Genomic DNA, 15,525 nt, shown 5'->3' with positions numbered 1-15,525 from the left:
CACAAATGCAGTGAGATGTTCACAGACTAGCTTACATAGTCAGTTAACAGACAGACATGCAGACAGATAGATACCTACTGGAAAAGGTCACAATCAATAACATATTGACCTCTGTTTCATATTAGTTTGATGGACGTTCACTAGACTACAGATTTAAACACCCCTTTCTTTCGAGTCATTTTGCCTAGTATAGACAGCACTGAGGAATAACCAATGGAACAGTATAACTGAAATATTGCTCAGCAATCTATTCCTCATCTAACAGACAACACATACTGCTTATGACTTAGTTAAAATGTTTTTTTAAATACAGAAGTTAAACAAGGGAGTAATCAGGAAGAAAGACAGAAAATGTGACTGTATTTTCCTTTGGCTAGCAAGAGGAGGTAATTTTATTAGAGCGACCTAACAATTTAAAAGCATTTAAAGAAGCACAGTTACAGCAATCAGGAGTGACACGAGCAATCAGAGGTCAGTAATATGTGGTTGTAATGAATTATTCAGACTGTGTATAATTACCAAGTAATTTTACAAATGAGTCAGCATAGTTCAATATATTACAGTTAACAAAACTGGTCTGTTGAATATGTTAGAGAGGCCATCAAATAAAAATGACTGAATGAAATTAAGCCAAAGATGTAGCTGTTAAGAAAAGGAATAATCTATCAAGCAAAAAACTTTCTGCTCCCTCAAAGTTCACAAAGCAGAGCATAACAACTACTTCCTTCACACAAAGCTCAGACATAGGGCAATTCTAAATAAAATAATCAGATGTGCTGTGCAGTTACAATGGCCTGTGTTTCCAGCCTGGTACGGGTTGCAAAATGATGAAAATCTTGCCAAACAACCAACTTAACTACAAGCATGAACCAAAATAATTTTCATTTAAAAGTGAACAAAACTATGCAGCAAATCAAGCACTGCAAAACATCCAGGACTGGTTTGTTAAAAGTCTTCTGTAGATGCAGACACTTTATTCGCGTCATGCATTAACTTTTTCATGTGCTTTGAAAAATACATCTACAGTTGCATTTCACACAGTACAGTCCGGAACATCTCACTAGTAAACTTCAGTAATCCCTCCCTTTTAACGAATTTTTACACTACAATAAACAATTAAAAAAAAAAAAAAAGCTCAAACACATCCAGCAAGACACAAAATATGCAGAGCTGTTGTTGGGGGCTGCAACAATAATGAAAGCTGGTGCGACCAAATAAGCACAGTACTTTACTGATGGATCTGAGAATTGTGGCATTCTGAGCAAACCTGCTCACCTACTGCGCTCTGAGTTAAACAGGTTTGCTATCCATGTTGCGTTACAAAAGGGTGCTCAAGAGCTGCATTTTCAGTGATGTGGAAAAACTGGGTCAAGATAGTGACGAAAGTCCTTAATTGTTGTGTGCCTCAAAATGTCACAGTATCTTTAACAGCCATCTGTGGTATTATGAAAACAGGCAGAAGGGACTTTGGTTTCATGTCTAAGGAAGGCACCTATGAATTTTATAATAAATAATAACAAAAGCCATAGCGCTCAAGTGTACCTCATTATTAGGAACATACCTCATTTGGGGTCTTAAAAAGTTCATGTTCCTCAAAGTTCCTCAAAGTTCCACATTGAAAGACTCTGTCACACATTCACTGTTAGGATTTGTAAGTGAAATCCATGGTAAATAGAAATGAATCATATTAATTCATTAAAATATCTTCTTTATAAGTAAAACCAGCATATTTTAACTATCCTATGGCCTTCCTAGTTGAAGTTGTTAGTAAGCCATTATGTGTTCCACATTTTGCCCATTTGTTCCACATTATCAGAGCTAGTGTTCTTCATTTTGGAGATGGAAGGTTGAGAGCTATGACAAAAGTAGATACAAGAAATTAATTTATTAAACTTCACATCTAAAGGCATTAGCCGAGCCTCTAAGTGTGATATATGAAGTTTATTAAATTAACTGCTTGGGCATGCTGCTGTCATTTATTATATAATAATAATACATATTTGTGCTGGTTGTTTAATATATCTCTGAAGTTTAGCATCCTCCATGAAGTGTGACAGAATATGAAGACTACTGCTTGTGCAAAGATGGAACCACAGCTCCTCACACCTTAAGCATCAAAAGGCAAGTGTGCAAACTGATGTGACACTGACATTCTTAGTGAAATATGCATAACTCCAGGGCTAAAGTAACAGAAGCCTACACTAAAATGAATGCAATCAGTGGGTTGAGCCACTGACAAGATATTATGTATTTTATATCAACTTTCTGGACTTTATTCTGGCTTTCTGACAGCTAGCCTCTTACTAGTATTGTGACATCCTACCTAGGAGATGACCTATAAACAAGTCAGTCTTATGCAGCAACTGCTGTGACACCCTCAGGTTACAATAGCTCCACAAATGCCCATGGAGTACATAACTACAATCATGTCAAAAAAGCTGACAAGTATTCCAAAGAAGGCAAAACAAGCAAACTCCTTGGCCACTCAGCATCTGCTTAACATTAGATATATTATTCTCTGCACCCATACATCGGTAGTAATAAATTGCCAGGCTGGTAGATGCAGAGAAAAATGACCCCCGACTGCTTCCAGAGGAAAGCAATTTGGCCGTTGCTCAGGAGTGCTAGTAGGGTCGACTGGAGAAGGAATCTCTGCACATAGTTATAAGTGAATTGGCTCACTGGCCAAACCTTTATCCTGAATTTGCCTACTGATGCTGCAAGCAGTAGTGCTAAAAATGGGAAGATGATGATTTTTAATCTGTATGTTTCTTACATAGCAGATTACATTCAAGGAGAAAAAGATAATGCATTTTTCTCATAGACTAGTCTTAAAGCACACCCACATAACTTCATGCAGAGTTTACCTAGCTGTATGGTTGTTAAACCAGATTTCAGCCCACAAACCTTTCCTTCACTGTTCTGCTTGAAAATCACAAACAAGGTGCTGGCAGGTGAAAGGGCAGCAGTCACAACCTAGCTCCCTTTTTGAAATTATTATTGCTGCAAAAGGGAAAAAGTTCCACAAAATGACAATATTTTACCCGGTGGCTGCTCACTGACACTTGATTGTCACTTTTTAATTATTATGCCTATGACCTATAAGCCAAGATATATCAAATGTGATTAAATTGTCTCTTAGAATTAATTGTTAAAACATTTTCATTGCTGACTTTCAGCAAAAATCACACATCCTGACTAAAATACAACTCAAACTCAGTCTGAAAAAAAAGTTGTAAAAAGTGCATCAAATTTTATTTATACTGTAACTCAGCTACTATATATTTTTCTTTTATATACCCATGGTTCATTTATTTGCAGAGGAGAAACTGTTTACTATTGTAATATGGATAAATCTTCACAATGAATAATGAGAAACAGCCAGATGAACGACAATGCAACCAGTTTACTTAATGATCAAAAACTCATGGTGAGTATCTACTTCACCAGATCGTTAAGCCCTTTAGGAGGGAAAGTGACACAAAATTCTATAGTACCTGCATAAGATACACTTTTAGTTTGGAGTCTGAATCATAACTATAATAAATATTGAACTTGTAACAAGCACAGGATTATTCACTACAAATGTGAGAAGTGTTGACTCTGCTAGCTAGACTGAATGAACATTTGTACTGCTCAAATAAAATATTTGTGATTAGTTTGGCAGCACAAGGAATAAAATAAGCATATTCAATGTCTTACTCAAGTAAGACAACGACAACAAAAGTGAGCATTCATTTCTAAGAGGTGTCAATAAAAATTGGCAAAGCTTCCTCCCAAGTCCAGTTCTATTTGTCAAGTTCAGTTAAGGTCAGTTAAGCCCAGTTGCTGCAGCTCATACAAGCATATATAACTTTTGACAGAGTGCTCTTCCTTGCCGTACAATCCCGTACAATACATGCTCACAATTACTTTTACCAAGGGGTGGGCAAGCTAACAAACATCTCTATATTGCCATATGAATAAAAACGTTTACAAAAAATATTTTAACACTACTGTTTTAACATATCTTGTATCATTCACAATGTTCAGTCTACTTACTATAACTATAAGCTTACCTGTTAATGTAGATTAGAAGATGTGCAGTAAATCCCCCTCGCTCAATTCTTTCTGCCGCGATCTGCAAATCCTCTTCCTTCGGCTCTTTAGCGCGAATGCATCTACCGACGCAAAAACTACGGAATGGTGCTTTGGCGCACACCAGCTGAAAGACGCTCGCATTAAAAAAACAGGCAAAAAGTAATTTGGCGCATGCGCAGAACAGCGGAACGATGCGGACATGAAAAGAAACGGGGAAAAAAAGTAAAATTTTAACTTAAGGGTCACGGGCCGCATGGAAGAGCTCTGAGGGCCGCGGGTTGGACACTACTGCTATAGTACTTTCCATTGAGTGCTGTGGCCACTTGTTCTATGGTATGTACATTTGTGTCTCTGTATAAACTGGATGCACAGTCCAGGTCATGTTCCTCCTTTGGTTCCAACATACTTAGGATTGTCCTTCTTTGATAACACCCAGTTTACAGCTTGGGATTCTGTCCCATATGTTTGAAACGGATGAAAATAGACAACATTGGATACGAAAGTTACATACTTACCATAATGTCAGATCCATGTTGTCTGATTTTTGTCCGGTTTAAATCCCTTCCTCCTACCCCCTTCCAGATTATCAGCTGTGGCTTCAAGGTGATTTGAGTACACCCCTTATTCCTTGTGTGTACACGGTCATGTCAGACTGTGTCCCTTTTTCTTCAACAACTTGAGAATGTGTAACCAGAGGGTCCCTTATATAGAATTATCCAGTTTCTGGTAAGTTTGGGGGGTGGGGGGCAAACTTGCTCTGAGTAACTGAAATGGAGTGTAGTGAAATTATGGGTTGGGGAGGAATTACAGCTCTGGATATGAAGAAGCTTCAGAGTCTGAGCCGAGGTCAGATCTTACTGAATTCGACAACCCATATGTTTGAACTGGATGAAAATCAGACAGCATGGAGAGTACAGTTGTGTAAAATCTTAACTTAATGGTAGACGTCCTTGCCTTCACAGATGGCAGTATCCCTTACTAATGGGGATTTCCTGCCGTGAATATCTTCATATGGCCAGTTTACAAAAGATTTCCATTGCTTTAAGGTACGCTGAACGTCACCTGCTTTATTGCTTGTATAAGGTAGGGCATCCTCAGAGCAGATTGCCCCAGTAATAACAGCAGTCCGAGGAAAACCAAGGAGAAACTGCACAGCCAAGAGGGGAGAAAGACCAGGGGGAGGGAGTGAATACTGCAGCAGTGAAGGCAAGGACATCCACCGTTATGATAAGATTTTACACAGCTGTACTATGTCCTTACATTCACTGCTGCAGTATTCTTTACTAATGGGAGAGTGCAAAAAGCCCAAGAAGAAACCTGGGAGGAGGAAGCAGCAGAGCCCTCCAAGAAGCCATGAAGAATGGCAGCAGCAAAACCAGCTCTGACTCTGGAGATACCATCCAACTGGTAATGTTTGGTAAAGGTATGCACAGAAGTCCAGGTCGCAGCTTCAAGAATAGAATTAGCATCCAAGCCTTTGAAAAAAGCATCAGAAGTAGCCACAGCTCTAGTGGAATGAGCCTTAATAGGTTCATAGGGTGGTACTAGGCTAATAGAAGAAGGAAGGCTCTCGCCACGAAAAGTGTAATAAAAGGAAATATCCTTTGAAATTCAAGAGGAAATAATTTGCTTGGAAACAGCCAAACCCAAAGACCTAGGATGAACAGAAACAACTGGTCAGACTTCCTAAAAGCTTTATTTTTATCCAAATAAAATCTGATCTGTCTAGGCACATCTAAGGTATGTAGCACCCTCTCACTGTCAGATTGCAGACGGGGAAAAAAGGTAGGCAAATTAATAGACTAAGTGACAACTTATTAACTACCTTGGGCGTAAAAGAAGGATTAGTATGCAAGGACACCCTGTCCTCATGAAATATCAAAAAAGGTGAACAAGCCATAAGGGCTTGCAACTCAGACACCTGTCTGGCAGAAGTAAGAGCTAACAAAAGAACTGTCTTCCAAGAACAATGTTGCAAGGAAGCTGAAACAGCAAGCTCAAAAGGAGCCGGAGTCAATTTTTCCAGAGCAAAATTAAGATCCCAGGGAGGAGGAACAGGCTTCCTGGGAGGTCTAATATTAAAGATGCCTTTACAAAACTGCTTAGCCTCAAATCCAGAACCCAATGGGGGAGTTTAAGGCAGACAAGCAGAAGGAGCTGACAAGTGGGCCTTAATAGAAGAATAGGCCAAACCAGCATTGAGCAACTCGCACAAATAAGAAAGAACCAAAGGAGCATCCACAGAAAGTGGGTCCAGGTCACGAGAAAGGCACCAAATAGAAAACCTCTTCCATTTAGATAAGTAGGATTTTCAGCACTTCCTCAGAAAAAAGGTGTCTATAAGGAATCAAAACCCTATCACCCACAGTGTTAGTTGAAGCGTGGACAGGTGGGATGGATGAGAGAACTCTCATCTTGTGGGAGAAGATCACCCTGTAAGGTAACTTGTGATGATTTCCCTTGGCAAGATGAAGAAGCAGAGGTAACCAGTGCTGTTGCAGCCAAAAGGGAGTCACCAACAAGATTTTGGGGGCATCCCATTGAATCTTAAACAGGACTCTCGGAATGAGATGAAGAGGAGGGAATGCGTAAGGAAACATCCCCTTCCAAGAAAATGAAAGGGCGTCCACCTTCCAGACCAGAGGACCTGCGACTCTGGCCAAAACAGAGGAGGAAGTTTGTTCAAAGGGGAGGCAAAGAGATCTACTTGATGAGTACCCCACTGATGAGCAATGTCCAGAAACACATCCCTGTGAAGCATCCATTCGTGGGGTTAAGTGAAAGACCTGCTCAGATTGTCTACCACAACGTTCTGATCCAAAGGAATGTAAACTGACTGGAGAGTCACATGATATTGGATAGCCAGATCCTATACCAGAAGTGCCAGCCGGCAAAAACGATAGGATCTCGTACCCCCCTGTTTGTTGATATACCATATGACTGTGGTATTGTCCGTGAATACCTTGAGAGGCCCTGCAGAGAAGAGAGGATGAAAGGCCTGAAGAGCCCGCATCTCTCTGATGTTAATATGCTTCCTCCGCTGACAAGGCAACCACACTCCCTGAACCTTCAGAGAGCCAAACGTTGCTCCCCATCCCACATCTGAAGTGTCTGTGAACAGATCCTGAGAGGGAAGTGGAGGCTGAAATGGGAGAGCCCTGGGTTCAGAGACAACTGCTGAATCCAACACAGACTTCCGACCTTGAGACACGGGAGAAGAGAAACAGGAAAGTCTAGAGGATGCGCAGGCTAAAGCCACACCGACATCAGAAACCACTGGAGCATTCCCATATGGAGCTTAGCCAGAGGAAGCATCAAGATGGTGGAAGCCATGAACCCCAGAGCTCTCAGAAACACCCTGGCTGAAATGGAGGCCAGGGGAAGAAGAGTTTGAAAGAAAGAAATGAGAGTTGATGCCTTTGGAGGAGGCAGGGATGCCAGCATTGGCACCATTTGAAACCTGCAACCCAGAAGGACATGATCTTGAGAAGGAGTCAGGGAAGATTTGTTGAAGTTTATTGTGAACCCCAGGTTCTGAAGAAGAGAAATGGTAAAATGAAGATTTTGCAAAAAGACCTGTGGAGAAGACGCCTGAATCAGCAGGTCATCCAAATAAGGAAAGATTTGGATCCCTTAAAGCCAGCAAAAGGCAATCACAGGAGCGGGGCATTTGGTGAACACCCTTGGGGCAGTAGAAAGGCCAAAGGGCAAAGCACAGAAATGAAAATGCCAGGAAGCAACAGAGAAAAGCAAAAATCTCCTAAAAGGAGGATGGATTGGAATATGGAGATAAGCATCCTTAAGGTCCAGAGACACCAGAAAGGCCTGAGGGAGCAAGAGAGGAAAAACTAACTTGAAGGGTCAACATCCGAAAGGAAGGCTCCTTCAGAATGGTGTCCAGATGGGAGAGGTGCAGAATAGGTCTCCAAGTACCTTCTTTTCTGGACATTAGAAACATTCTGGAATAAAACCTTTTTCCCCTTTGGTACACAGGCACTTTTTGAATAGTACCCTGAAACAAGAGGTCCCAAAGAACCTCTGGGGAAAAAGGAAGCTGTTCCCAAGGAATGCCCATAAAAGGAGGATGGGAAATCCAGACCGTGAAGTAGCCTTGACGAATGTCTGACAAAAAAACAAGAATCCGGGGTGATCCGGAGCCAAAGAGAAAGGTAAACAAATATAAAGTAGAGTCCAAACTAGGCCAGTATAAAATGATTTAATAGTACACGTTAGCGCTTTCGGGTAGATACCCTTCCTCAGACAACATACACCAACTCTAAAACATCTTATATACATTTTTTTAAAAGCCTATTAAACAATTAAACAATTAACATTTACATTTAACCCGCCTTTTTTTCAAATCTGGTTTTAAAGGAACACAGTTATTAAGTCCTGGTGCAGTATCAGCAGCTAAATTTTAAAATCCATTTAAGCTCTGCATATTCAGTTGTATTAGCAATATCACCCCCCCCCCTTTCTACCTTCATGTATTATTTGCATTACCAAAAATGAAAAGCTATGATCCGGAAGCTTAAGAATCCCTGCATTCTGAGTGGCTTTAGCAGGAGGAGTCCATTTGCTACCCTTTTTACATTTAGAAGGAAGACGAGACTGCCTGCAAACAAAAGCTGGCTTATAAGTGTAGTTCCGTTGAAATTTAGGCACAGGAGAAACAAAGACATGCTTAAGCTCCTGTAAAGCCTTCTCCTTGTCCTGAAGAGACTTAAATAAACCAGCAGCCACTTCACCAAACAAGAGAGTATTATCCAGAGGCGCTTCAAGCAAATTAGCCTTAATATCATCAGGCAAAGGTTGAAGCAGAAGCCAGGAATATCTCCTCAGAACTGAGCCAGAAGTAGCAGCCTTGGAAGAGGCATCTGCACCACCATCATAAGTACACTTGATAGAATAACGAAATACCTGAGAGGAAGTCCCAAGCAAGGAAAGAGCAGAAGATATGCCCTCATAGTCTGGAAGATCAGAAAGAACCAAACAGGCATGAGAAAGAAAAGCCAAGACATACCTAGGAATATGGGTCTGATAATTAATAGCCCTAAAAGGCAGGGTAGAGGAAGTATAAACTTTTTTACCCCACCTATCCATGGTCCTACTGTCCTTGTCAGAAGGCAGTAACTTGGACGAAGGAAGCAATTGAAGCCTCTTCCACCTCCTCTTACCTCAACACTGTCACTGGTGTACCTCAAGGCTCCATATTAGGTCCACTATTATTCAATATCTTCATTAATGACTTCCACCACAATATCCCAAATGCTAAAATAGTCCAATACGCTGACGACTCTACCATTATCTCTGCTGCAAACTGTATTCCCTCCCTCAAAAAAATAACTCAGGATGCCTTCACAACCACTGAAAAATGGATGCATGATAATCATCTTGCTCTCAATCCATCTAAAACCAAACTGATTCTATTCACACCATCAAAAAGCATAACTATTGACAAAAACTCATTCCTCATAACCAGTCAAAATAATACATCCCTAGAAATAGTCTCCAATGTCAAACTGCTAGGAACTCTCGTTGATAATCAGCTCACATTTGATTCCCATATACATACAAACATTAAAAAAGCACATCAGAAACTTGGTATGTTCTACCGGCACACACGCTTCCTCTCCCCTTCTACCAGATTCCTCCTATCTACCACATACCTCATCCCCTCTCTACTATATGGTGCCCCACTACTAACCAACCTTAAGTCCTCTACCAAAACAAAACTTTCTTCCTGCTACAACAAAATCGCTAAATTCGCCTCTGGCCATAGAACCTCCTCTCACCACTGTACTGCCCTCCACAAACTGAATTGGCTAGAGCTCCCAAACTATCTTTCTTACACTCAACTAACTCAAGCTCATAAGCTCATCTTTAAGCCCTGACTCTGCCCCTCTCTCTCCTCAGCCTTCACCATACACCATCCTAATAGACCCCTTAGAACAAACACTCAGAACCTACTTGAACTCCATAAACCTAACCGTCCAGCAGGTAAACTCTTATTTTCCTTTGCCCTGGCCCGCCTCTGGAACTCCCTCCCATCACATATCCATACTACCAGCAGCCTTCCTATCTTTAAATCTCTCCTCCATTCACACCTATCTTCTCACTGGGAATGCTCCTGTACCCACCCTGCATAAATTCCTCCAGCTACTTCACACTCCTTATTCTATAATCCCTTCCCTTCTATAGGAACACTCCTACTATAGTCAACCACTTATGTAAATACTATCTGTGCATACCTACTAACTAATATTCTTAACTAATACTTTCTCTCCTTACATTTACTATTGAATATAGAAATTAAAAATTGTAAACTTATTTTTGTTATTCTTGTATTGCAGTTCTGTTGCATTTCCTGTTTTTCTTAATACTATCTTGTGCTTACATGTACTACTGTGATACTTATCAAACAGTAGATGTTATGTTCTACCTATTATATTTTACTTTGTTAGATGTTATTTTCTACTTATTATAATTGACTTTATTCTTATTTGTATTTTTGACATTTTGTTTTTGACATTGTATCTTTGGAGCTTTTCTCCCCAGGACTCCATTGAAAATGGGCTCATTCGGTCCAATGGATTATCCTGGTAAACAAACTTCAAATAAATAATAAATAAATAAATAAATTGAGATGGTTTATCAGAGGCTGCAGACACCACAGAGGGGTCAGCAGCAGGTCATTTAAACAAAAAGGAACAATCCTCAGGCACCCTGTAAAACCTGTCAGACTTCCTGGGAACAGGGGGCAGAGAATCCGACGCTTTAGAGGCAGTGGAAAAATCGTCCAATAAAGCAGGCAAGACAGGAGGAATGGCTGCAGGTTTAGAAGATTCCATTTGCAGTAACTCATAGTATCTCTTATGGATATCCGAAACCTGGGCACAATGCGCCACAAAAAAGTCCATCATCCTAGAGATTGTGTCCCGAAAATAAATTTCCTCAGAGGGATTATCAAGAGTATGAGAATCCTCCTCAGACCTGTAGTCTAAAGGAGAAAGAATCTGGGCAGAATAAGCAAGGGAGCCATCATCAGAATCCACCTCAGAAGAATGGAATTCTCTGGGCCTTTTAGGGGAAGAGCCGGACCAAGGAGGAGCAAGAACTGAAACCCCTTGAGGAGGCCGCAATGGCAGTAAAGCATTAAATAACCCCCGAGTAAAGGCCTGCCACTCACTTTGTGGATCCCTAGGAGTAGAAGAGACATAATTTTCTGTTTCTTCGTCAGAGGAAGAGCCGTCCTGGAAACCTGAGAAGGCCCACACTCAGGATGGCATTCTCCAGCTGCAGTAGGAACCTCTTCCCGAAAGAGAAACTGCGCAACCACATTAGACCCCTTGGAAACAGTCAAGCGTGGTTCCCTTTGAGCTCCCAAAATGGATGGCTGCAAAGCCTCGACGGACATGCTCCCTGCCAAATTTTCACCGGCCTCCAACCCAGACGTGGTAGAAGAATCTGACAAAACAACCGGGTGAGCCTCCAAGTGCATAATAACCACAGGAGAAACACCTGGCAGAGGCTAGACAGCAGAAGATTCTGGCCTTACCTTATGCACCTTCTTCTTCCCAGACGGCTGACACTCTGGGCAGGAAGTTCCATCCATAGTACCTGCAGCAAGAAGCTTAAGTCGCTGGTTCTCAGGGTACAAGGAAAGGGAAGAAAGCCTACTATGAAGAGTTTTGGGGACAAACGCCTGACAAATTGAACAAGATGTATGGTTGTGAGCAGCACCAAGGCAAAAAAGACACTTATCGTGACAGTCTTTATGGGGAATCAGTCTCCCACACTGGCATTTACCCTTTCTGGATGAAATTAACTCCAAACAGCACTAAACAAACTGAAAAAGTAACCAAAAACCCAACTGGTACTTATCCGCAACTGTGAGGATGCCAGCAAACAGGAGTAAGCACAGAAAAAACAATAAACAGAAAAAAACGGTAAAGAAAATGGATGTATGCAGCAGACCGGTGGATAAAACAGCGTTCAAACTGGCGGCAAAAAAGTTCTGGGGATGGTATGCCTGAACATCAGCTTTATGTCTTACCTTACGCATGGAGTAAGCAGGTGAAGTTCAGCTTACTTTAAAGCAACGGAAAGCTTTGGTAAACTGGCCAGACGGAGGACCTCATGGTAGGGAATCCCCATTAGTAAGGAGTACTGCAGCTGTGAATGTAAGGACAACTAATGTTATGGTAAATATGCAACTTTTGTTTTGGCTCTGTCCCTCATAATTTTCTGGTAAAGTAGCAAGGATTATAGTTCATCATTAATGTCAAAGATTAGAGTTTTATACTTCCTCTTGTGCAAAAAGTGCATAGAGATGTGAAGCCTATTATTTTAACATTTTAAGTCAACAAGAGCAATATTTAAAACTGTCCCTGACTTTGATCCTGTGTCCCTTTGTTAGTTTTGGATTTGTTCAGAATTCTAAAGCAAAGAAGGTGAGACGTGTGGTGCTGTATGTTTTGTAGTACTGAGTGGTTTGCTCGCTTTCAAAGCCAGTAAAACAATTTGTGCTCCTACACTTTTTTCCCCTGTAACTGGTTATACATCTAGAAGGTAAAGCTCCATGCACTACAGATAATTATAATCAGGTCATCAGTCATAACCTTTTTATCATGTTTTCTTGAAATTAATGCCTAGATTAACTTCTTGAACTTCACTTTTTGAGGGGAATTTTTTGGCATCCACTTCTCAAACACATAGAAAGCCCATTATAATTGGAGACCCAATCATATCCTCTTTATTTACCTCACCAGTTTTCCTTCAATCCACGTGAGAGTGATGATGATTATTGTATTATATGTTAACCTGTATTTTTCTGCCAGTTTTTTTTTCCATTTTATACATTATCTTTGGAAAAGAGATTAAGTGGTTCTCAATTTGCAGCTCTGGAGACAGCATATGAAGCTGGTAGCACATCAAATCTATATTAATGCAATGCAATAATTTCAGTTTGTATCTGAGGTATTGTGTTTATCCAGTAGTCCTTTCCTGGTTAAAATGATTAGCTTTTTAGAGGCTGTCTGGATCTCGCACTAAGCATCGGTGACGCACTGAAAATGCACCTTTATTTTGCCAGCTGCCAGTACTTTTCACCATGTAGGAAGTACTACATGTTCAAGTTGCAAGTAAAATACTGCCAGATGTTCCTTAACTTTACCATTAGTGCTGAACTTCTCTAACTTTGTATCATAGGAAGACGAGGAGTCCTCCACTAACGCTCAGACTACTTCTTGGTTCCAAAACTGTGCCGTATCTTTATCACCGACTAATGATCTAATGGTATTAGCACATGAACAGAAAGCTGTTTTTCTGTCTCGTAAGTAGCAACCTTGTAATTTATTTAAACTTTGCTTTAGCCTTACTGCAGTAAGACTGTAGACTCTTTTAGCAATAAAAAGTGTTGGAGTACCAATTTGTGAGTGTATCAAACAGCTAATGATGTGTAAAGAAAATTAAAGTATCAAAAGGATAAATAGTGCATTCATTTTAAATTTTAAAACTATAACTATTCTTTTAAAATGACCCAAATGTAATTTTGCATTCTGTTGTTCCGTAAGTGATTTGATAAAAATAGTAACATTAGGATTATACACTGTGATGGCTTTTTATAAATGGTTTAAATTGAATGAATTCAGACAGATTTACTGTTTTATTTTACTGCTGTTTTTTATTAAATTATGTATATTTTAGTTTAATACAATGGTTGTGCCTTTTACTTAACTTCATGCCATTATATTCAGAAAAAAAATGGCACTTATCAAGTGTGACAGAATAAATAGTACTGTGACTATATAGTTAGATTACTCCGCATATTCTGTATTTTTTACTTGCAACCTACCATTTCCGAGTGTTATGTATTAACCAGGCTTAAATTGTTGGTCGTGAATTAGTTTTCCTTGGGAGGCTTTTTTTTCTAGACTTTTATTCGATCATTTGCTAATGTGCAGCTTACTACTGACTAGAATCATATGGATCGTTTGACTATGGCAGGATAGTGAAATACCACACGCTTCTTATCAGAGTTTTTTAATAGGGACTGCAGCACCTGATGTGGGGGCTCTGCTCCCACCCCACCTTCTAGTTTGTGAGTATACTACCTAAAGGATCGGATCACCAGAGAGAAAAGTCTCACAGTTTTTTTTACCTGTGGGCAGTTTGGAGGATCACTAATTTTTCCTTACATTGCTTGTCTTTGTAAAGTGGGAGGAACCATAGCCTCCAGTAAAAACCTTGAAAACCCTTTGCAGACAGAGAGGAAATGTAGAGAGAATCAAACCAGAAAGACAAGAAGCTTAAAAGTATTAGGGCTTACCTCTGCAGAAGCATGATAAAGGATTTGATTGTGATGTGCTTGATGGAATCACAATCAGCCACTTTTTTGACAAAAAATGTCAAGTTAGAGACTGGCTTTATGAGACTTTCAGGTGTTTTTGAGAGGAAAGTATTCCAACTCCTACTTGTGTTTTTAAAGAGTGGACAGGAAAGCTACAGTGTTGAAGTGCTATGGCCAATCTGATAATTACAAGTCTTAGATTGTTGAGGTAGTTTTCACAACAAAGTGACATTGACTAAGATTACAAGGTTCACATTATTCATAGGTTCATAGGTAGGTACTAGGCTGTCGGCCCTGGGGCCTGTACAAGCCCAGCCAAAAAGGTACCCTGGCTTTTGCCACCCAAGAAAATTATTTTCCTGTGCCACTGACTAGCAGAGCCACAGAGGTGATCCCCCGGGGTGAATTTCCTGTTTACCATCCAATCATCAAGATTTTTCTTGGGGTGCTAATGAGGAGCTTTGTTTGATACATATAGGTAGTTTTTTCCAGAGTATGGGAAGTCTCTGGGACAGGAATCTATCCCTCTGGCGTGTTCTGTTTATTGTGGTGACAAGGTTTAGGTCCCTAGAGCATGTAGCTTGGAGGGATTGGGATTTCTTTAAGTGGAGCATGTCCATCAGGTCTGGGTTTGACATAGCTTTGTATGTTAGGCAGAGATCACCTCTGAGTAGGCGATATGCGACGGAGTAAAGCTGGAGTTTTTTGAGACAGTCTGCGTAGGGCATCTGTTTGAGGCCGGTAATCCTCTTTGTGAGGTATTTCTGCAGCCTTTCCAGTTGTTGTAGATGTCTTGTGAGGTACATACCAAAAGGGGCGTTGTACTCTATAATGGGTCTAATGAGTGATGAGTAGAGGGGAGCAATGACCTCTTTTTTTCTGGATGAGAAACCTTTTGTGATGGTGTGCCACGTACAAAGATTTCCTGACTACTGTGGCGATGCGATTATCAAAGGAGAGACTACTGTCCACCTGTGTCCCAAGGTCTCTTATTACACTTTCGGTGTTAAGTATACTACCACCTATGTTGTAGTTCATGGGTACAGAGTTTTTACCAAAGGGGATGACAGTGCACTTTTTGGCATTGAGCTTGA

The 15,525-nt window shown here is 40.5% G+C and overlaps 1 protein-coding gene across 1 annotated transcript in view; it reads left to right on the top strand.

Moving 5' to 3' along the window:
* Nucleotides 1–15,525, top strand: part of RAB3GAP2 (RAB3 GTPase activating non-catalytic protein subunit 2) — a 2,949,955-nt gene that overhangs the window by 434,340 nt on the left and 2,500,090 nt on the right. Inside the window, exon 3 of the mRNA XM_044061656.1 lies at nucleotides 13,291–13,414. Coding sequence (XP_043917591.1) covers nucleotides 13,291–13,414 — 124 coding nt within the window. The remainder of the gene's footprint in view (nucleotides 1–13,290; nucleotides 13,415–15,525) is intronic.

The sequence above is a fragment of the Protopterus annectens genome, chromosome 1.part0, assembly GCF_019279795.1.
Source record: "Protopterus annectens isolate FY-2018-M chromosome 1.part0, PAN1.0, whole genome shotgun sequence".
Classification (NCBI taxonomy): Eukaryota; Metazoa; Chordata; order Ceratodontiformes; family Protopteridae; genus Protopterus; species Protopterus annectens.
This window is presented reverse-complemented; position numbering and strand designations above follow the sequence as displayed.